General features: G+C 36.8%; 1 protein-coding gene and 1 pseudogene across 2 annotated transcripts in view; one reads left to right on the top strand and one right to left on the bottom strand.

Moving 5' to 3' along the window:
* CD109 (CD109 molecule) overlaps positions 1–21,761 on the top strand; it is a 102,354-nt gene that overhangs the window by 26,938 nt on the left and 53,655 nt on the right. For both annotated transcript variants that reach the window (XM_039853291.1, XM_039853292.1), the window contains 2 exons: positions 156–281; positions 20,270–20,309. In XM_039853291.1, the coding sequence (XP_039709225.1) occupies positions 156–281; positions 20,270–20,309 (166 nt within the window). The remainder of the gene's footprint in view (positions 1–155; positions 282–20,269; positions 20,310–21,761) is intronic.
* On the bottom strand, positions 13,028–13,135 carry LOC120595233 (uncharacterized; annotated as a pseudogene).

Here is a 21,761-nt window from a genome sequence, read left to right as displayed (position 1 = left end):
TCTTCGGTGGTACAGAGCTGACATTTTCCAGAAACTATCTCTGTAGCATATTTTGGATGTGCCTAGGAGTGCGTACAAGAGCATTCATATTTAAGTAGAATGCATATGTACATAGGCAGCTTTTATATAGTTGACATGTATGATTTTCATTGTAGGACCCCAAGTCAAATTTGATTCAACAGTGGTTGACAGAACAAAATAATCTTGGAGTTGTTTCCAAAACTTTTCAGTTATCTTCTCATCCAATGCTTGGCGAATGGTCTATTCAAGTTCAAGTGAATGTGAGTATAAATACATTTTTAGAGGGAATGCTGAAATGATTTAAATAGGTCAGGAGGGGAAATATCTCCAAAGTCATTTATTCAATGAACAGAAAAACATTGATCTGAACATCTAGATAATTTAAGTGGTTTATTTTATAATTTACTATGTTTTTCAGTGGGTTAGCCTACATGATAACATATTAGAGTTTTAATCATTGTTGTCTTTTTCTATAATATAATGTTTCAAGGTTAAAATGTTTCACGTTTTAGTATAAAACTGATTAAATAATGTTTATTTTACTTATTTATTGCGTGTATCGAGTATTTTAAAACTAAATAATGGATACATAACTATTATTTGGCAAACTTAATGTCTCAGAATAATGACTCCTGATGAGATTGGGCTAACCTACTTTTATCCTTGCTTTGAAAAACACAAACAGTGACTTTAAATAGCCACATAAATCTTCTGTTCCCTAGTTCTTCTTTCTCTTTAATTTTTCCACTTCCTTCCTTTATTTGCTCCCAACTCATGTGGCTCTGAGATTTCACAGGGCAGGGGCATTAAAACACCCTTATGTTTCTGCCTCAGGTTTTCTTCTGTGCATCACTGTGTGATATTTGAAGATTAATTGAATATTTGTTCATTTTTTCTTTGGAATTTATTAAAGTAAATTCATGAATAAGAGCTCAAAAATAGTTCTGTTAGAACAGAGCTTCTTACTATTGACATTTTAGACAAAAATTCTTCTTCATGGGAGTTGTCCTGTGCATTATAGTATGTTGAGCAGCATCTCTGGCCTCCACCCGCTAGATTCCAGTAGAGCTCTCCCCTCACTCCAACTTGTGACACTCAAAAGTGTCTCCAGACTTTGCTAGATGTCCCTTGGAGGAAAGTACTCTCTTTTTCCTCTATTGAGAACCACGTATTAGAAGGAATAATCATTCATTAGCATAAGATCTGAAGTAAGATAAAAGGACCTAGTTAATAAATAAAAAATTAAAAAAATTTTCTTTTAGTTAGCATTTTTTGGCCACATCTTAAAACCAGAAATAGTCCACCTTAGCTAGCACATGGTTTTTGAGCATCTGCCTAAAGATGAAGAGCATGCTGGGCTCATGGAGAGGTTATGCCACCGAGAGGGTGACAGATAGGAAATGAGAAAGTGTGGAGACATGTACAAGAAGTTGTGGGAACCTAGAGCAGGGGTGATGAACACTGGGGGAAGCAGACAACTGAGCTTGAAGAGAAGGAGGAAAGAGTAGACGTTTGTGTGACTTAGGAGAGAGAAGGATTTGTTCAGAGGCAAGGAAAATGGAAGACAGCCTCACGTGTTTGGGGATTTGGGAGATGTTTGGGAGTGCTGGAGCATGTGGACAATGATGGGGGTTGAAGATTACAAAACATATTGTGAGTTTTAAGGAGTTGGGGTTTTATTCTCAGTTCCCACTTTTTGATTTCACTATAAATTCTCCAGAAATCAGTTGTTTTTCTCTCCGTCTGTCCCTCCGTCTGTTCGTCTGTCTGTCCATCCATCCATCCATCCATCCATCCATCCATCCATCCACCCACCCATCCATCCATCCTCTATAGAATACGTGTTGAGGGCTTGTAGTGCTGTGATGAATACAAGGAAGCTAGACATGTGATCTCTGTCTTCAAAAACCATTGTTTTGATGAGATGAATAATGATAAAGTCAAATGACACAATGGTGGCAGAAAAATGGAAAGCAGTACAATAGCAGAGAGATCGTTTAAGGTGCTGAGTCAGTGAGGTCCATCAGGTGCCTCTGAGGATGGAGTCTCACTGGAACCACCTTAGGGAAAAGAGGGTTTATTGTAAGGATGAGCACCGATGCTTTGGGGCCAGCTGCTCTGTCTCTCTTGTGGTCCACTTCTTTTTCCTCTCACTCTTCTGTCAACCTTTAAGGTGTTCTCTAGTCCAAATCTGGTCTAGTCTCATTAGCTCAACTAAATAACTATGTCCTCGGAGCCCTACAGGCAGGCCTCTTCCTAGGTGGATGGGCTTCCCTTGAGTCAGGGGTCCATTGTTGGTCCATTCACACGTGTGTGTGACCGTGTGTAATTTTTTTCTTTTACAGTGGTTGTTTAAAGTATTTTTTTACATGTTTAACAATCAGTGCTTTAAAAAGTAATGGTGTCCTATAAAGCAGAAATTTAGGTTCTAAAGCCATTAATGTGAAGTTGAAGTCATATTGCAGTGTTCCACCATCTGTAAGTAAAATCTAGTCTGGGAAATCCAAGGCGGCTTGCAGATATCCTGGCATGGTGGTGGGAAGTCAGTGCCACTGTGAGAAAGACAGAGAGACCCACAGTGGCTGGGCTGGCCAGCATTTCCATTTCAAATGGAATATACTCTTTTTTTAAAATGAGGAGCCATAGGTCTTTTTTTTTTTTCTTTTAAGTTTGAGATCTGAATGTGATTTCCGATTGCATCAGATGTTAATGTTTTAAAGCTATAACAAAGTTTAAATTTTCTACTTTTTGCTCTTCATTTATTTAAACTATTCTTTTATCTATTAAATTGTTGTATGTGGATAGGGAAGTTTTGTTTCTTCTCTTAGCATTTGTTTCAATAACCAGCAATAAAATTATATATTAAAGAAATGAAAAAAAATTGACCAGGCAGAGCAGTCTCAGGTGGATGCCAGCCTCCGAGAGATTAATTCGTTCAGTGAGTGGTGAACAGAGTAAGCACCATAGGAGAGAGGAGGATAAAATAGTGGAGAAAGACTTGTGGAAGATGTGAGATTGTAGGTGCAAGGATTTATAGGGTTTCTCATGTAGTGGTTTGTGGGCTTCGCTTGTCATATTGCTTAGGTAGGAAAGAAAAAAAAGGAAATTTATATACTTAAAAAATTAAAAAAACATTGATAAGATCTGGCCTATGCCCACCTCTTCAGCCTTCAGCTTCAGTTAGTTGCCACCCTTACCCTTGAAATCCATGCTTTAGACATATATCCTTTAAGTGTCTTAAACTCACCAGCCTGTCGTCTTATCCCAGAGCCTTCCTGTGCTGTTCCCTGGAATACTATTTTTCTACTCTTATTCAAGTGACTTGATTTTGCCTTTCAGGCATCGTCTAAAATGGCTTACCCCCTATAGACACTCATATAGCACTCTGTAACTTCTCTTGGTTCGTTCATGTCACTTTTAATTGACGGTACCTCATAGATTATAGTTTTGGGGAGCTTGTTCACCCCTGTATCTCTGGAACATAGAATAGTGCTTTGCACATAAAAGTCAATATTTATTAAATGAATGTATGAAAGCTATAGTCATTTTTATTGAACTAAATATAATTTTTCCTCTTCCACGTTCCATAAAGCATTTTTATTCTTTTGAAGACAAGCATGTTTATCGAGTACTTATTATTGATGATGTTTTTTCTCCCAGTTTCGTTGCAGTATAAAAATTGACAAAGTGCAGCGTACTGATTTGATACATAAATAATGTGAAAGGATTCCTCCTAAGAAAAAAAAAAAGAGTCCTTCAAGGGCCACCAGGGGTCAGTATAATCAAAGAAATGTTATGAGAAGCCAAGGCTTTCAGTCTTAGTCTCTGGTTTTCATCTTTCCTCGTCTCTGGCACAGCATTCAAGGACTGTATATTGCTTATCATTAAAATCCTTTTCTTTCAGCAATGAATAATGATTATGATGAAAATATATTTGTTATTTAAATAATCCATTATTATAAACTATATTTTGTTTTCCTAAGGCAGTGACTGTTCTCAGTATAAATATCAAGGAGGGGAAAATACTTTTTTTCAGAAGAATATTTTGAAATCCCATTTTCTAGAGAAAATATGGACGGATCCTAGTATTACTACTGAAAGACATTGTGTAAAACAATGTAGGACTTTCCAGAGCTTTGATTTGTAGTGACTGCGGATAATCTGAGTGGCATTTTTAAATTATTCTTTCCACTGGGTCAGGAAAAGGATCCTGTAGGTAAAACACACTTGGTGGGCTCTTTGGCATTTCTCCAACTGTGACATGTAACTTTACAGAATAAGTGTGAGTGAGTCATTTATTAAACCCTTAATCTTTCTGGATTACTTAAATTGCTTTTGACCTTTAAATAGGCTTTTTCATCTTCGGGTTTTTTAATGATGAGTATTTATTTTAATCTAGTAAAATGTCTAGGTTTTTATTCTTTTTTTTAAATCTCCTTTTATTGTGCAGTATGTGATAGTGAAGCATAATAAATTTCTGTATATTCATACACGTGTATTTTTTTGAGGTTTATTTTTTGTATTTTTAAATTAACTTATTTTTCAATTACAGATGACACATACTATTATATTAGTTTTAGGTGTACAACATAATGATTAGACATTTATATGCTTTACAAAGTAGTCACTCTGATAAGTCTAGCACCCATCTGACGCCATACATAGTTATTACATATTATCGACTATATTCCCTATGCTGTACTTTACGTCCCCATGACTATTTTAGTTAACTCGCAATTTGTACTTCTTAGTTTCTTGCGCTGTTTTCATCCATCTTCCTAAACTTCCACTTCTGGGTATTTATCTGAAGAAATCCAAAACACTAGTTTGAAAAGATACATTCATCCTTACGTTCATTTCAGAATTATTTACAATAACCAAGATATGGAAGCAAGCTAAGTGTCCATCGATAGATGAATGGATAAATAAGATGTGGCACATATATGGAATAATATTCAGTCTTAAGAGTGAAATCTTGCCATTTCCAGCAACATGGATGGACCTAAAGAGTATTATGCTAAATGAAATAAGTCAAAGACAAATACCACATGATTTTCCTTATATGTGAAATCTAAATGACTTATGTATTTTTTACAATTGCAGAGCAATTCTTGACAATTATTATTTTTAAGTCCTCTTAAAGATTAATAAAATTTAGTGAGAACACTGCACTGACTTTTTTGGGGTGTTACTTATGCATATATTTAATTTACATACCTGCATTGAATATGGATAGTTCTTTGCTGCTTTTGGGCATGTATTTTTCTCTAAGAACAATCACCATGGCTTCTACCTCTCCCAGCTACTTCCATGATTTCTTTCTTAACTTCCTAGAGCATCAGCCCTCTCCTTAGAGGCTCGTTTTAGCTGTAACACCTCTCCATAGACGCATATTTTACAAAGCTGTTATAGTCAGGTGTATTATAGGACAAGTGGAGAGACATACTCTGATTTGATAATCATCTTACACTTTAAAACAAGATAACTTGTTTTAAAAGTTAACACTGCTTATATTTTCATGTTTTGCAGTATTTCTCTAGGTGCCTTATCTTTAGGTATCTATCTTTTGACTAGAATCCTTGGCTCTCCCAAATAGTTGCAAATTTTTCCCCTCAATTTTTTTATTGTGGTAAAAATACACATAACATAAAATGAACTATCTTAATTATTTTAAGTGTATAGTTCAGTGGTATTAAATACATTCACACTGTGCAGTCATCACTACCATCCATCTCCAGAACTCTTTTTATCTTGCAAAACTAATAATATGCATTCATTAAACAATAACTGGCCATTTCCCCTACCTCCAGCACCTTGGCAGTCACCGGTCTACTTTCTGTGTAATTTTGACTTCTCTAGATGCCTCACATAAGTGGACTTATAACAATATTTGTCATTTGTGATGTTTTATTTCACTTAACATAATATCAGAATTCATCCATGTTGTAGCATATGTCAAAATGTCTTTCCTTTTTAAGTCTGAATAATATCTCCTTTGTATGTATACACCAGATTTAGTTGCAAATGTTCTTGCGTCTGTGATTATTTATTTATTTATTTTTAAAAAAATTTATTTTTATTTTTTTGGTGACATTGGTTAACGAAATCCAATGTTTCATCTGTACACTTTAACAGCAAGGCATATATATATATTTACACTGTACGTTCACCCCCCATAGTTAGATTTCTTTCTGTCACCACATAGTTGACCGCCTTTACCCTGTCTACCTCCCCGCTCCTGCCACCCCCTACCCTCTGTAAACCACTAGTCTATAGTCCATGTCCATGAGTCTCTGTTTGTTTGTCCTGTTCCTTTGTTCCTTTTAAATTTATATCCCACATATAAGTGATATCATGATTTTCAACTTTTTCTGTCTGGCTTATTTCACTTAGATTATCTCGAGGTCCATCCATGTTGTCGCAAATGGCAGTATTTCATCTCTTCTCATGGCTAAGTAATATTCCATTGTATATATGGATCACAGCTTCTTTATCCAATGCATCTGTGATTTAAAAAATGTATTCCAGGTTATTAGAAGGCAGATAGAGGTTCTATAAAAGGAAGGCTAATGATGGTGGGAACCAGGAGGGATCTAGCCACACCATCCCTCTCCTTATGGGCAGCTCACAGCCCAGAGTTCCAGGCCTGTGGGTGACTCAAGCATTGACTTTTACGTTCCTCTGAGAACCCTGAGGGAGAGCCCCAGTCACCGAGAGTCCTGCTCACTTGATAATTGCAGTCCTGTGCCCTCTTTCCTCAGTGGCAGTAGCAAGCCTGTCTTCCCTTCCAGAATGATTCATGCAACTGAGTTTACCACTTGAGGCTGCTGCTGGTAGAACTTACCAGTGGTCTCAAACACCAGTTTGCTTAGAATCAACTGACTGGGGAGCTTGTTCAAGATGCATAGTCCAGGCCCTGTCCCCAGATCACAAGTCAGTATTGCTGTTACGAGACCTAGGAATCTGCCTTTTAAATAAGCACTTTAGGAGAGTCTATTTGTTTTTTGGATCCCATTTTGAGGAGTGCTGATATGTGCCCATAGCCAGGCATCTTTAGTTTCCATCTGTTCTGCTGAGAAGTGTCAGGTAGTGGAAAAGGTACCGAACCGGGGGCCCGATCTTGAATTTTTTTTTTTTCCCCAACTCCTTAGTGGTGAGACTATGAGCTACTTTACCTCTCCAGGTAAGTAGCTCCACGAAGTCCCCTGACACCCTAGACTTATGGAATCAGATTTTTTGGGACAATCTGTAATTTCACAACTTATCTGGTGATTTGGATGCATAGCCAACTTGGGAAACACTGAACTAGGTAACCTTGTGGTCTCTTCTGGCTGTAACCAGCTGCAGTTTCTCAGTCCTTCTCTGAAGCCAGTCCTGGGGATAGGGGACAAGAAAGAGAAGGTAGAAAATTCAATAGCTCCATGGCTTAAAATCCTTCTTTTGGAGCCCTGTATAATACATGGTGGATGTCACATTATTATGTAATTCAGAAGCTGTCTCATTTGAATTGTTTCTGTGTTTGTAACTGTTGCATCTACTTGAGTTAATTGTTGTGGTAAGGTTAGGTAAGGGTTGCCAGCGTTCAAAGCTTTTTATAGCCTTTCAGAATGCTCCTTATCTTTACAACTTGCTGCCCAGCTGTTGCCTGGGTGGGTTTGCTTCTGCTGTCAGGTTTGTATGGAGCTGTTTGTCCTTTGCAGAAGAGCACATCTTTGTTCAGACAGTTTTCATCCTTGAAGCACTCTACAAGTAGCATCTGGTCAACTCCCCTGGCTTTTGATGACAGCTTAACAGAAAGCATGGAGCAAATTGTGACAGGTCAGAAGTCAGTGGCATGCTCTCTGGAATGTGGATGTGGCCTGCAGAATACTTTTGTTAGTCTCAGCTTAAAAGACTGCTTTTTTTGGGAAAGACCACTAGTTCTTTCATGTGCAGTGAGAAAGGCAAGGAGAAGTCTGAGTGTCAGCTGGTAGAGGTCAGCATTTGTTCTCTGTTCTTCCATGGCCCTCATATACACCTTTGTGACAGCACTTATTGACCAGTGTAGTTACCCTCCCCCCCTTTTTTTAATTGTGGCAAAATGTATATTACCTGTATATACATAACATAATAAGATTTACATACAAATTACCATTTTAACCTTTTTTCAGTGTATAGTTCAGTGGCATCAAGTACATTCACACTGTTGTGCAAGCACCACCACTATGAATTTCCAGATTTGTTTTATTTTTCCAAACTTTGATCAGTGTAGTGTTTAAAAAATGTGACTACCTTATTTATTAGTAAGGGGAAGAAGGAGACACTTTCCTCTATCCTCTTCGGTTCTTCCTCTCGGTCTAATAATCGACATGAGACAGATTAACAGGAGAAAATAGAATTTAATACATACATATGCACAGGAATCCCACATATACGAGAAAGTCAGAGAAAGAAAGTTAAAATGACCTTCTGAGGTGACTCTGAGGTCACCTCAGGACGGTAAGAAGAGCAGATGTTCAGTGATTAGAAGTTTGCCCTGCCCTATAGATAGGTCATAAAAAGTTACTTCTGGTGACAACTCTTATTATGAGCAAGGCCCCTAATTTAAATTTTTTAAGAAAGAGGTAAAAGTTTCTCCTGAGCCTGCAGAGTCTTGATTGCCTTCAGCTCAAAATGATCCACGTGCCAAAGTGGCACACAATGGGGAGGCCTGCTCTGAGCCCTTTCATCAGACTGTGAGTTCCTTGAAGACAGGCGTTCTATTTTATTAATTTTCATATTTATTTTATCTTATGTAGTATCTGACCTCTTTTAGGAACCCGTTCATGCTTGTGGGATGAAAAAAATGAGTGAACAGAGTGAAGGAATTGTTTCTCCCAGACTACTTCTGTTGATTATTATCCATTGTAATGTTCTTTGACTTATAGTTCCACCCTTCTATAGGATACTACAATTTAGTAGAACTATGTGCGCATATTTTTATTTTGAGAATATGTATAGTTGCTGTATTCGCTGTACCTGTGAAGCAGAGGAAAATTGATCTTTTGGATTAATGTTTTGGACTTTCTGAAAACAAAAAAAGATTTCAGTCAAGAACTGAATATCCTAGTCTCTTATGAAATTCAAAATGCACTCACGATTTTTTGTGCCATATTATTCCTGTGACTTTATTGAGTCATTTGATCTGCTATTGTCAGTCCTATTGATGGTGTGCATTTAAATTTCTGGACCCCAAGCTGATTTTTGTAAAGATATCTTTGTCTTGTTTTTTCTTTCCAGAAGCTACTAAAAGAATGCTCATTCTTTAAAGTGTTTCTTACCTACCCCTCTCTTCAGGTGCATTTTTTTGGCCTCAGTCAGAGCTTTGGGATCAGACCTTAGAGTGTCATGATCATCAGTGAAATGGAGGATCTGAGCAAACCATTAGCAGATATCATAGAGTTTTAGTGCTGGGGAGGATCTTAGCGGTTACCCAGATCCATCTCTTTATTTTATGGAGGAAGAATCTGAGAGAAGTGACGTGTCTTTGTAGGCTCACAGAGTGTTATAGTAATGTCAGGGTTAGAAGCTTGATTTTCTGATATTTTCAGTTCTACAATATTAAGTTTTTTAATATGTGCAACAACTGCTATTTTAAGTTGTCCACCTCTGTTACATGATTTGAGGGTTCCACACAGATCATCCCCTCACACACTGGATTGTTTTCAAAGTGTCTCAGATTCTGACCACAATAGCCATGGCTTTAGATGGAGAATTGGAGTCCAGGAGACTCATGTTACAGTATTTGTTTAGCTGGTAGGGAAAACATGCTAATATCCACTAATATGTTATTAAGGATTAGCTTGCTGTTACCTAGTAGACTATATAATCTTGGTGATATGAGCCATAAGAAGGTTAGTTTTTAAAATAACTTTTTACTTTGAAAGAGATTCACGGATAGTATAGAGAGGTCCTGAGTAAGCTTTTTGCAGTGTACCCAGTGGTTATATCTTACATTATTATAGTGCAACATCGAAAGCAGGAATTTGACACTAGTGAGATGTGTGTGTATAGTTCTATATGATGCTTAATTTTCCATGGCATAGAGGGAGTTTTGGAAGATTATAACTCATTGGACTCTGACTGTTGGTGGCAGCACTGGGTGCCAGGGTATGGCGCTGAAATGAGTACCGAGTCCCTTGGTGGAGTGAGAAAAGGAGAAATGAGCAATACATTGAACTATTTTGCCTCAAGGTTAAATTTCCCATTTAATACAAGCTGTAGCTACACTTCTGCTTCTTCCTCTTGCTTGAGATAGGTGGCCAAGAAAAGTGATCCTGTTGCATGTCTTAAAAAAACCTTAATTTTTTCCACTTTCAGTAAGAACAGAAGGGATTAAATAAGTGGTTTGTTTGTTTGTTTGTTTTTAAAGAGAATGTGCTTCTAGTTAATACTTTTCTACTAAGGAAATCAGTTTGTCCCTTGTGCGACAAAATATATATGTACTTCAAATGGTGAAACTTTTTAGAAGTATGAATGTGTGTGTGACATATGATGCCTGGACCACTAATCTCCTAACTGGAGCCTTGTATGGTCTGTGTCTTGGTTATTGGTTAGATCCATTTTTCCCAAATCCTATCACTGTGAGCGAATATCAGGTATAGAACAACTTCATTTCGTCAGCTGTTTAGTTCTAGTCTTTATGAGTACCAGAATATTTGTAATTCTTTCTAATGAGAAAAGAGATTCAAGAAAATGCTATCTCATGTGGAGATTCTGATTCTTCACTCCTCACTCTTGGCAGATAATCTCCTTTTCTATTTCATAAAGAAAAGAGAAGTTATCAGATAGAAATTTCTTTATCTCCCTCTGCCAGATTTGGACTTTTCCTTGTGTCGGCACCCATCTCATGCTTATCATCTTTTACAGAAAAGATATAACTCTTCACATCTAAAATGGAAACCATTACCCCTTCCATGGCCTCTCTCTTCTTTTATTTGCTCAGAAACCTTACAGTATTGTTGATCATCTCTTCTTTCTCCTGAATCTTTAACCTGGATCTCTCTTTCTCTCGATCTTTACACAAAATCTAATATGCCATGTCTCTTACATTAGAGGGAGAGACGAGAGAGAGAGAGAGAGAGAGAGAGAGAGAGAGACAGAGACAGAGACAGAGACAGAGACACACCGAACTTTAACCCTATTCTTCCCTCCAGTAACTTCATTTTCATCATCTCTCCCATTCTAGCTCATCTTAAAACTTTCCAAAGGCTTTCTATTGTCCTCAGGATAAAATTCATATGTTTTACGAGTGCCTGCCTGATCTAATGCCACTTTTCCAGCCTCATCTTCAGATTTCATAATTTCTTCTAAGTTTAATTCACTTTAATTCATTTTATTATTGTTCGTATTTGTATATTAATGTGTGCGATTATTTGATAAGTATCTTTCTTTCTACTAAATCAAAAGCTCCATGACAGGAAACTGTATCCCTATCACCTAGCACAATGCCTGGCATTTATGTGCAATAATTTTCTATTGAAGGAAAAGATGAATGAATGCATTTGTTGTATTTGGTCTGCAGCCCTTTTAATTCTGATTCAGTAGCTTTGAGCCAGGAACTGGGCATCTTTATTTATTGAGCCTACCGCAGTTGACCCTGATGTTCAATCCAGGTTGAGAACCTCCAGAGGAATATTTTGCATCTGCATTTTAAACACAGATGTTTAGGTTCCAAAGAGGAAAGAGTAAAACAGTATAAATTTTAATAAACATTTTCAATCATTCTGCACGTCTGTCCTTTCTCTTTGTAATTCAATATACATCTACTGACAATTTTACTGGATGATATTTCCATTGCGAGTTTTTGTAATTTTGAAGTTCTTTGCTAATCTATGGTAAAAGTAAAAGAGAGAAAAAGATAGGGTATTAAATGATTACTGTTCTGTAAATATTAGGAACATTAGTAGGGATCTGAATAAAGCTAAAATATGGAATTTTCCTTTTGTATGTTAGGTGGAAAGCAACCCCAGGCAGTATACATCTAAAAATGATAAGACATGGGCCCTACTATTAAGGAGCTCACAGTCAGGGACAACATCGTGTAATAAATGCAAAGAGCATAGATTGGGAGTTATAAGACCCAGTGCCTTGTGCTTTAGTTGAGGGACTGTGAACAAGTCATTTTAGTCCTGGATCTCAGTTTCTCCCGCTGTAAAATAAGGGGCTTGGATCAGAGAACTTGTAGAACCTCATCATACCTTTGAAATTCCATGCTTTGACTAGATGGAGGTAGAGGGCACTGTGGGACTTGGATAGGAACTTGTCGGGAGGAGATAGAACAAGGCTGGGAGCTCAGTGACAGACAGAGCTGTAGAGTTGGAAGCAGGCAGTTGCCTGGAGTAGCAAGCAGCCTTGTAGAAAGTAGGAGTTGAAGAGAAAACTGGAAGAGTTTATGGGTCAATATGTGGAAGATATTGGATAGCAGGCTAAAGTTTTAGATTTCATTTTGTACAGTGGCGGGGGGGGACTCTAAAAACTTTTATTTGACTTTGAATTTCAGTGTTATAAATTTCATATAAAACTTGTTAAGACAAAGAAAGCAAAAATGTCCATGAATGAGTCTCTCAAATTATAAAAGATATTAAAATTATACGCTTATTTTTTCCCTCTGTCTACAAAAGTAATGCATGTTCAGTGTGAAAACACCCAGACATTATTCAGCAGAATGTCACACTTATGTTAAACCCCTAAACAAAAAAAAATCATAAATATTTATTGTCCTGTTGATTTTTGCAGAAAATTTTTAGACAATAGTATAACATGATTAAAGTAGTATTTTAGGAAGATCATGGCATGCGGGATGATTGAGGGGAGAGGAAGTGAAGTCGGGGAGACTACCAGGAAGTTAGTATCATTGTTTAAGAAATGCATGATACCTTCTATGTTAGGTTATAATAGTCCAGTTGGAGAGTAATAGGAGGCTCCTTTAGGGGAGCAGCATGAACTAAAGAGGATCTAAAGTGTCAAGAAACACTTTTTTTTTAAATGCCTACAGCACCTGATATTTCTACATGGTCTCCCATCCAAGTACTAACAGGCCCAACCCTGCTTAGCTTCCGAGATCGGGCATGTTCAGGGTGACATGGCTATAGACTCAAGAAACACTTTAAAGTCAGAATCATTAGATTTAGTGACTGACAGGATCATGTTTGGGACACTAGAGAAAGAGGAGTAAAACGTATTATATTAATTAAACAGAGTGGCCATTAGAGTAATGTGGCTCAAATACTATGGTGACCTACATAAGCAAACCAAAATTTAAGCATATAAATGCCTCAGGGTTGTGAAATCAAAACCCTAAGAACAACCAATCACAGACAGCCAACTAAGCTTTAAGTGATAGCCAATCAATAATTGCCTTACTTTGCTTCTGTTTTTTCTCTATAAAAGCATCTCCCTGAGCATTTTGGGGGCATGCTCCTAACCACTTCCGGTTTGGTGCTGCCTGATTTCATTCAAGTTATGCCCAAATAAACTGGCAAAATTTTTAAATATCCTTCAGTTTATCTTTTAACAAAGGTGACCGGGATTTCAAGTGTGGTCTTTGGGAGAATCATTCATTACAGATTCTAAGTATGCCAGAGCTGGAAGTTTGGTTTGGGGGAAAGAGAGGAGCAAGTGGGGTTTAGATTAATTTGTTGGAAAACACTACATTCAGGATCTAAGAAAAGGAGTCATCCAAAGCAATAGAGAAAGAACGGTCAGACTTGGAAAAGAGAGAAACAAGAGAGTGCAGACACAGAGTGGAAGGGAAGGAATTCAGAGAGCTTGGCCAAGCATCAGGTGCTTTGGAGGCCTCCTGGAGAGCAAGGCCTGAGAGAGGCGATGGACGATTAGCAGAGGCAAGTGGCCATCACTTACTGAGCGCCCATTTGTGCCAGTGGAATGGTAGAGGTGGAATCCAGATGACAGGGGCAATAAAGAATATAGATAGATCATTTAAAACTTTTGTTCCTAAGAAGGAGAGAATTAATATAGTATCTAGTGGGGACAGCATCAAAAATACCATATGATTTCATTCATATTATGGATTAAGTAAACTTTTGTGGATCACCCTAGAACTCTAAACCATAACTGTGTCATTGGGAAAATGTCTTATGAGGCAGAAACGTGGATACCCTCTATATCTCCAGCCTTTCTTAACGTGAACAGACGGCCAGTTTGGTGTGCTCAGTTAGTTATCTGTGTGTAATTGTGAGATGGAACATGTATTACTCGACAAATGTAATAAAACGCCACATTATTCTTTTGCCATTTAGATCTGTTCTTAGGGACGAATTCTCCCCTATTCCTTGGATGAAATATAAGGCAAATACCACCATTTTTTTCTGTTTTTTTTTTTTTCCTCTAGTAATAAAGATCCTGTCATTTTTGGTTACATGTGCACATACAAAACAATCTACATTCAGTAATTAATATGTCTAGTCCAATAAAATTAAGTGTCCCCATATCTCATCCTGGCTTTTCTCTGGTCTGGCTGCCTGTTCTCCACTCACTAGGCTGCATTGGACTCCCTAGCAGGGAATAGAGGAGAGGGGTAAAAAATTTTTACTTGTATAAGAATCAGTCATACGAATTTGCCAACATTTGTCCTACGAAAATGGAAATTTAATATGGGTCAGTGGAATACTCTTGTCATCTGGCATCAAAGCTTTCAAGGACTATAGGCATTTAAAACCAACATCTTTCCTTTTTAGAACTCATTTGTGGGTTTTTTGGAGCACTCCTAACATTGATGAAAAGTCTCTTATCCAAAGTGTCTTTGATGCTTTTGAATCTGTCTCCTCTAGCTGGCAGATCATAGCTCTGTCTTCAGCTCCTGGGCATCCACAGTTCACCTCCAGCTTCCACCTCCTGAGGTGGCCTTGCCCCCTCAAGAGGCTGGTTTTGATCATGAGAGAAGGTAGTCCCATGCTGGCTCTCTCTATTTTGCATATCTAATTGAGGGAAAATGCTCATGTATTCTTTGCTCCTTGAAACTCAGCAGGCGCAGACCACCCGACTCAGCATCCTCTCTTGGCTCAGCTGTCCATGCAGCTGATCAGTAGCAGTATTTGCCCTTTAGGTTGTTCAGGCATTTCCAATGCCTGCCAAATGACAACTTCAGGACACTCCTGGGAACACATATCCGACTCTCTCGATTGTCCTATTGAACGAAGCCCTTTTCCTAGGCTTGAAGTGAGAAGCAAGCAACGTCCACCTGATCCCCAGGGTGGGGTGTGTAGGACTCCTAGCTCATCAGAAGCTGTGTACTAAAATTCCTTTCTAGTTTATTTTCATCTTGATTTTTGGTTGAGAGTTGAAAACTCAGTTTTTGGAAACCTTTGCAAGTCCTGCAGCTAGTCTTGCACCTCACTTTGGAATATGGATGTATTTGGCATCTGTTGTCTTGGGACACAAGCCAAAACTGAGTCTGAAGTAGTTCCATTTTAACATCCTGTTATGTGTAGATATAAAAATTCAGTCCCTTTCTTAATCTTTAAATAAAAATTAAATCCGGACATTGGAGATCAATGCTAAGGCAGACTTTTGGGAAATTAAAATGATCCTAAATGTGCAAACAAAATATAATCCATCCTGCACTTTAGCTCTGTTTCTGGCATTAAAAAAATTTTACTGTAGAAGCAAGAGTTGATAGCAGCTGATCTGAATTTTAAAAGAATATCTATTTTAATGGTCATGTAGTATGCCATGTTTCTTTAAGTTTGTTAAAAATAGAAACCCTCTCAAGAGTTGGATGGCTTCACTCTTGGAGAAGGGCGATTCTGTAACTGGAATATATGGAGATATGGTGTTGTAATTCACATGTCCACAATTTGCACTCTAGTCAGCATATTTTTTAGGAGGGTAGTAAAAATAATGTTTTCTCTTTCTCCCTTCATTTGATTGGTTTCCATACATACACCTTCGCACTCAACTTTGATTTAAGAATAAGAGAGTAAAGAAATTACAGAGATTACTGAAAATATCTCATGGTTCTTTTTTCATTTCTGCTTTAGAAGTTCTTCAGAAAATCTGACTGAAACAGGCTCACATCTGATACAAATAGAAAATGAATATATGTGCTGAAGAGCAGGTTTTTTAAGGGTGTGCTTTCCCCATGGAATGGTGACCATATTGGGGAAAGAAGAGCTAAGACGACATTGATGAGTTATTTATTCTCTTTCCTGGAAAGGTGTTTGCTTGGAAGACATGCTGCCCAAGTATTTTTGCCTTCAGGCCAGCCTCTCTCTCCAGTTGCTGGCAGAGTGAATAAACACAAACTATATTCGATGAGCTAGAATAAACATAAAAACTCATTTTGAAGCAGATCGTTTCTTTGAAATTGAAGGAAAATTGTTCAGTAAATGAAATTTGTACTTGCTATAAAAGGCCTCAGTTTGATTTTGTGGCATGTTTGCAGTTAAGTCTGGTCAAATTTAATATAGTTCAGCTGGAATTAACACAGAATAATTTGGAAATAAATTTTATTTAGATCTGAGTCAGCAAATCCTCGCTTATAGGCCAAATCCAGCCCAACACCTGTTTTTGTAAATAAAGTTTTATTGGAACACAGTCTCATTTGTTTATGTGTTATCTCTGTCTGCTTTTGCACTCCAACATCAGAGTCGAATAGTTTCGACAGGGATCATGTGGCTTGTGTGGGGAGGAAGAAACTTTCCTTTGTCCTTCTAGGTTCTTCCAGTTGGTCTAATAATCAAATTGACATGAAACAGAGTAACAAGAGAAAATAACCAAATTTGATTGCATGCATATGAGAACCCAACATGCATGAGAGAATCAGAACAGAGACAGAAAGTTAAAATGAAATGTCTGAGGCATTATGAGATAAGGATTAAGAAAGGTGCCTTGGGGCTTCAGAGGGTCGTTGCAGGACAATAAGAAGAGCAAATGCTCAGTATTTAGTAGTTTGCCCCGCTCTCTATATGGGTCATAAAAAGTTATTTCTGGTAATAACTCGTATTATGTGCAAGGCCCTAATTTAAATTCTTTAAGGGAGAGGTAAAAATTTCTTGTGAGCCTGCAGGGGCTTGGTTGTCTTCAGCTCAAAATAATTTACATGCCAAAGTGGCACATTTTGGGGAGGCCTGTTCTAAACCCTTGCACTTGTAAAGCCTAAACTATTTACTATCTGGCCTTTTATAGAAAAAGATTGCAGATCCCTGTTCTAGACTTATGGAAGTACTCAGTGTTTTTGTCTTTATATGTAGCACAAATTGCTGTTAATTCTATGAATTATTGTTAATTTCAAATATTTCAGTATCTTCTAGCATTCTTGATTATATACTTGGTAAAAATATTTTATAGAAATAACTAAACTCATTGTGAAAATTGGTACGGTCCGATTGCCTATTGGATGATATCTTGAAAATTACAAAATCCATTTTTGTTTTTCAAACTCCTTGGATAGTAAAGTAATTTATTTCTTGAATTGCATTTCACTACTTATGAACCTCATCTGGTCCAAAGCGCACTGTCAGCACTCAGTTGCAAAATGATTTTTTGATTTATCGGAAGAATTTAAAATGACCGAAAAGAAGCACGTTCCTTCTGCTTTTTCTTGTTTTCCATAATGGCTGGCTTCTTCCACTCCTTGGCGCTCACATTACCTTCAAATGCAGGGCAGAGAGGGTTTTTCTATGCATCATTTGACAGATGGCTGTGCCTCTTTGACAGAATAGTCTTATTCTGCTTGTGAGAAGGTTATTTTAAGTTCTTGTAGGATATATTGTATGATAACTGAGGCTAATGTGATGAACCCTGTAAGAACCAGCCTGGGGACAGGAATTACTTTGCTCATTCTTTATACATACATTCATTCAACAAACATGGAAGGGATGCTGATTTAGGTGCCGTGCCTTCAGTGGTTTCATATTCTCTTACGGGAGATGGACACAAAACAAAACAGAAAATTAAAATATATTGTGTTAAGTAAGATGATTGAATTTTACTCAGGATTTTATGGGTGAGAAAGGCCATCTAACATAACGTGGGGAGAGGCGATCAAGAAAGGGTGCCTAGTCGAGGCTAAATCCAGGTAAAGTATTCCAGGATGTTTTGTAGGACATTTAGGCAGAGATGTCTAGAAGGTGGATTTGAATTGGAATCTCCATACTGAGGTGCAGGCTAGAGATAACTATTTAGGAATTTTTAGTATAGGGTTGGCAGTTTAAACCATGAGTTGATGAGCTCATTAAAGGTCTGGAGAGCGGGAAGAGCACTGGGTTCAGGATGAGAAGGGCCAACATTTCAGGATCAGAAAGAGAGGACCACTGAAGAAACAAGGAATAAATCAGAAAGACACTTAAGGAGTACCAAGAGGACATAAGACTTGAAAATATTTATAGGCTGAATGAAAGGGAAGGAGACAGTAAACAGAGAGATGAAAAATCCAGGAGTTATCGGGGATGACTGGCAATGTAGGAGGCAGGGAGGGAGAATTCATTTCAAATATAATCTAATGTAACTACTTATGTGTTAAATAAATAATTGCCTAAAACTTGGTTTCAAGGCTGTTTAAAGTAGGTCCAAACAAATTAGTTGATTTTCTACATTTGTCAAAGCTAATAATTTTCATATAATCTAACACATTTTATTGAACACTTTTTTTTTGGTATCAGGCACTCTGTTAAGTTGGTACTGCAAAGGGTAAACTATGAGGGATTAAAATGGCCCATCATGGACCTAGACATCAAAGAACTTGCATCAAGATAAGCTATGTATCTAACTATTATGATACAGACTAAAAAGTGACAAAGAAGGAAGAACTAACATGCGTGGAGGCAGAGAGATTACTTTTAGATTGGAGATTTGAGGAAGCAGTAATATTTGAGCTAAGTCTTGGCAGATGAGTAGAGATGAAAGTATGTGTAAGTCAAGCATAGGGGAGAATCAGATCAAAGCACAGTGCATGAAACTCCAGGACACTGTCAGTCTTGTATCGCTCTTGACTATGTCTGTCTCCATCTCTAGACTGACCCTCCGATGCTGAAGACTGACTGTAATTTATCTTTACAGAACTTCATACAGTGTTTTACATTTGGTGCTTAATATTTGCCATATCAATTTAACTTGACAGGCATCATTGTCAAGTTACTTATTCAAAGCCTTAACGGAGTGGGCTGTAGTCGTAAAGCAAAAAGTAATTTAAAGACTAGACATGTTTACCACTAAAATGGGTAGATTACCTTCTTGATTTGAGTTTTGAGCATAACATGTAATATATAATATTCTTATTTATGACATAAAAATTTAAGATAGAGGTACAAATGTGGAGATTCTTAAAGACTTTGATTGACACAGTTTCTTTGGGATCTACTTTAAATGACAGCATTGAAGCCAAATTTTAGAGAACTATTTTGTTAGTGTATAAGTAGTTTCATTTATTTTATACTTTAAAATTAACTATATCCTTTAGTATTAAAAAAAATAATGATGTACAGATGATTTAGGTTAACCAAGGGTAATTTTTTAAAAAGCTAATATTATGTAGCTGCATCTGTGTATTTTCTTTGAGAAATTTAGGGAATCAGAATTAGAATACAGATTTTATTAGAGGAATTACTTAGCTCTTTTGAAGCGGTTCTACTTAATGTGTTACCTTTGATTTAGAATGGACAGATAGAAATATGAGGAGTTAGGGAAAAAAGATATAATTACTCATTTTTTTTGTTGATTTGCAAAAGGAAATAATTAACAATATCTGTTAAAATAGGGTAGAATGTATTGATTTAGTGGTTACACTAGAAAATAATTCCAGGAATTGGGAAAGTAGAGGATGTTGGTCCATTTACAAATATTTGAATTATATGTAACTTCATTTTCTCCTTTGGTTTATTTTTGATGATGATCTTCAAAATAAATTTGAAGTCCTTTCCTGTTAGTTTGAAATGTGTTAGCCTTGTCTCATAAATTCCTGAATTATCTAATTTAATCTAGTTCTCATTTCACAAATGATGGAAGTCAGATGAAGCCGTTTGTTTATATGACCTATAGTGATTTACAGAATCAGGTCATCTTTTGTGTTAGAGAATTGGCAAGGAAAACTCATGAAATTTCAGACATCATGTTGTGGAAGACTAAATATCAACTACAAATGAAAATAAACATTTGTTCATTAAATCATTATAAATGTATTAATTTTTTTTTCTAAATTTTTTTTGTGAGGTAAGTAAGCAAGCAAAATAATTCATAAAGTTTTCTTGTCTTTTTTTCTTCCTCCAAATAGGACCAGACATATCATCACTTATTTCAGGTTTCGGAATATGGTAAGAGTTCTTCAATTTATTTTGAAGGAAAACATGTTTATTACTCTCCACAGCGATAAGAGAAATTTCTAAGAGATGTCTTATTTAAAATAAAAATCACAGTGGAGGTAAAATCTTGACATTTCTTATAGGTCTAATCATTTTTTCTTTGTAAAAGTGCAAGTACAATAAAGGTCACTGTAAAGAATAAAGGAGAAAAAAAAGATCACCTTTAGACCCATTATGCTAGTCTTTTTCTTATGCACAATTATTTCGTTTTTTTCTACTTTATTGTGATCATAACATACATATTTAAAATTTTGTATTTTTTAAAAACATAACATCAGTTATTTCCCATAGTTTTCATGTGATAGGTACCAGTAAAGACCGTCTCCCTTGGGTACATCCTCTTTCTGCAGGTGCCACATTTATAATATCACAGTTAGGAACACATAGATAAAAATAGTGTGACCCAACTATTTTGTTTGTAGAGGGAAAGGAAGAAAAGATGAGTGTGAAAGCATAGGATCTACTACTAGTTATAAACTGAAGAGTTATTTTGAAGTCATACACAAACTTTTTCATGTGATTTGTGTCACCTTTTGAGATCGTGTCTCATTCAGGCTTTAGAAATTCTGGAAAGTAGTTTGCTTACATCTTTGTGTCTCATGCCCCACATATATCATACCACATTGTCACATCTAAGTCCCATGATAAACTAGAACAGAGATCGGCAAAGTTTCCCCTATGAAATAAGGCCAGATAGTAATATTTTAGACTCTCTGGGCCATATGTCTGTATCATAACTACTCAACTTTGCCTTGTAGCTTGAAGCAACCATAGGCAATATGTAGTTGAATGTGGCTGTGATGCAATAACATTTTACTTATGGACATGGAAATCTGAATTTCATATAATTTTTATGTGTCGTAAAATATTCTTTTGATTTTTTCCAACCAATTAAGAATGCAAAAGCCATTCTTAGCTCATGCTGGTCATTGTTTACTGATCCCTGAACTGGAACTCTGTTGTCCATTTTGGGGGGTCACTCAGCATGTGTGGCTGTTGAGCACTTGAAATGTGGCTAGCTCAAATGGAGATGCGCTCTAAGTGTGTAAAACACCAGATTTTGAAGAAAAGTGCAAAAATAAGAAAAAATTCGCTCATTAATAATAGTTTTTATATTAATTACATGTTGCAGTGATAATATTTTGGATACGTGGGGTTAAGTAAAATGTTACAAAAATTAATTTCGCCTGCTTCTTTTTACTTTTGAAATGCGACTACTAGAAATCTAAAATTATACCATGTGGCTCACATTTTATTTATTATGGACAGCCTTGATCTAGAAGAATAAATCAGAAGTGGCCAAGATTTTTAAGGCTTTCTTCATAGCGGTAGTGCTGTTTGCTGGTATACTGTTGAATAGGATATAGTGGAGCCACTGAATTGATTGCCAACCTATGATGTTTG

This window comes from Pteropus medius, unplaced genomic scaffold (assembly GCF_902729225.1).
Source record: "Pteropus medius unplaced genomic scaffold, Ma_sr-lr_union100, whole genome shotgun sequence".
NCBI classification, from domain to species: Eukaryota; Metazoa; Chordata; class Mammalia; order Chiroptera; family Pteropodidae; genus Pteropus; species Pteropus medius.
The sequence above is the reverse complement of the archived record's forward strand: the minus strand, read 5'-3'. Positions and strand labels throughout refer to the sequence as shown.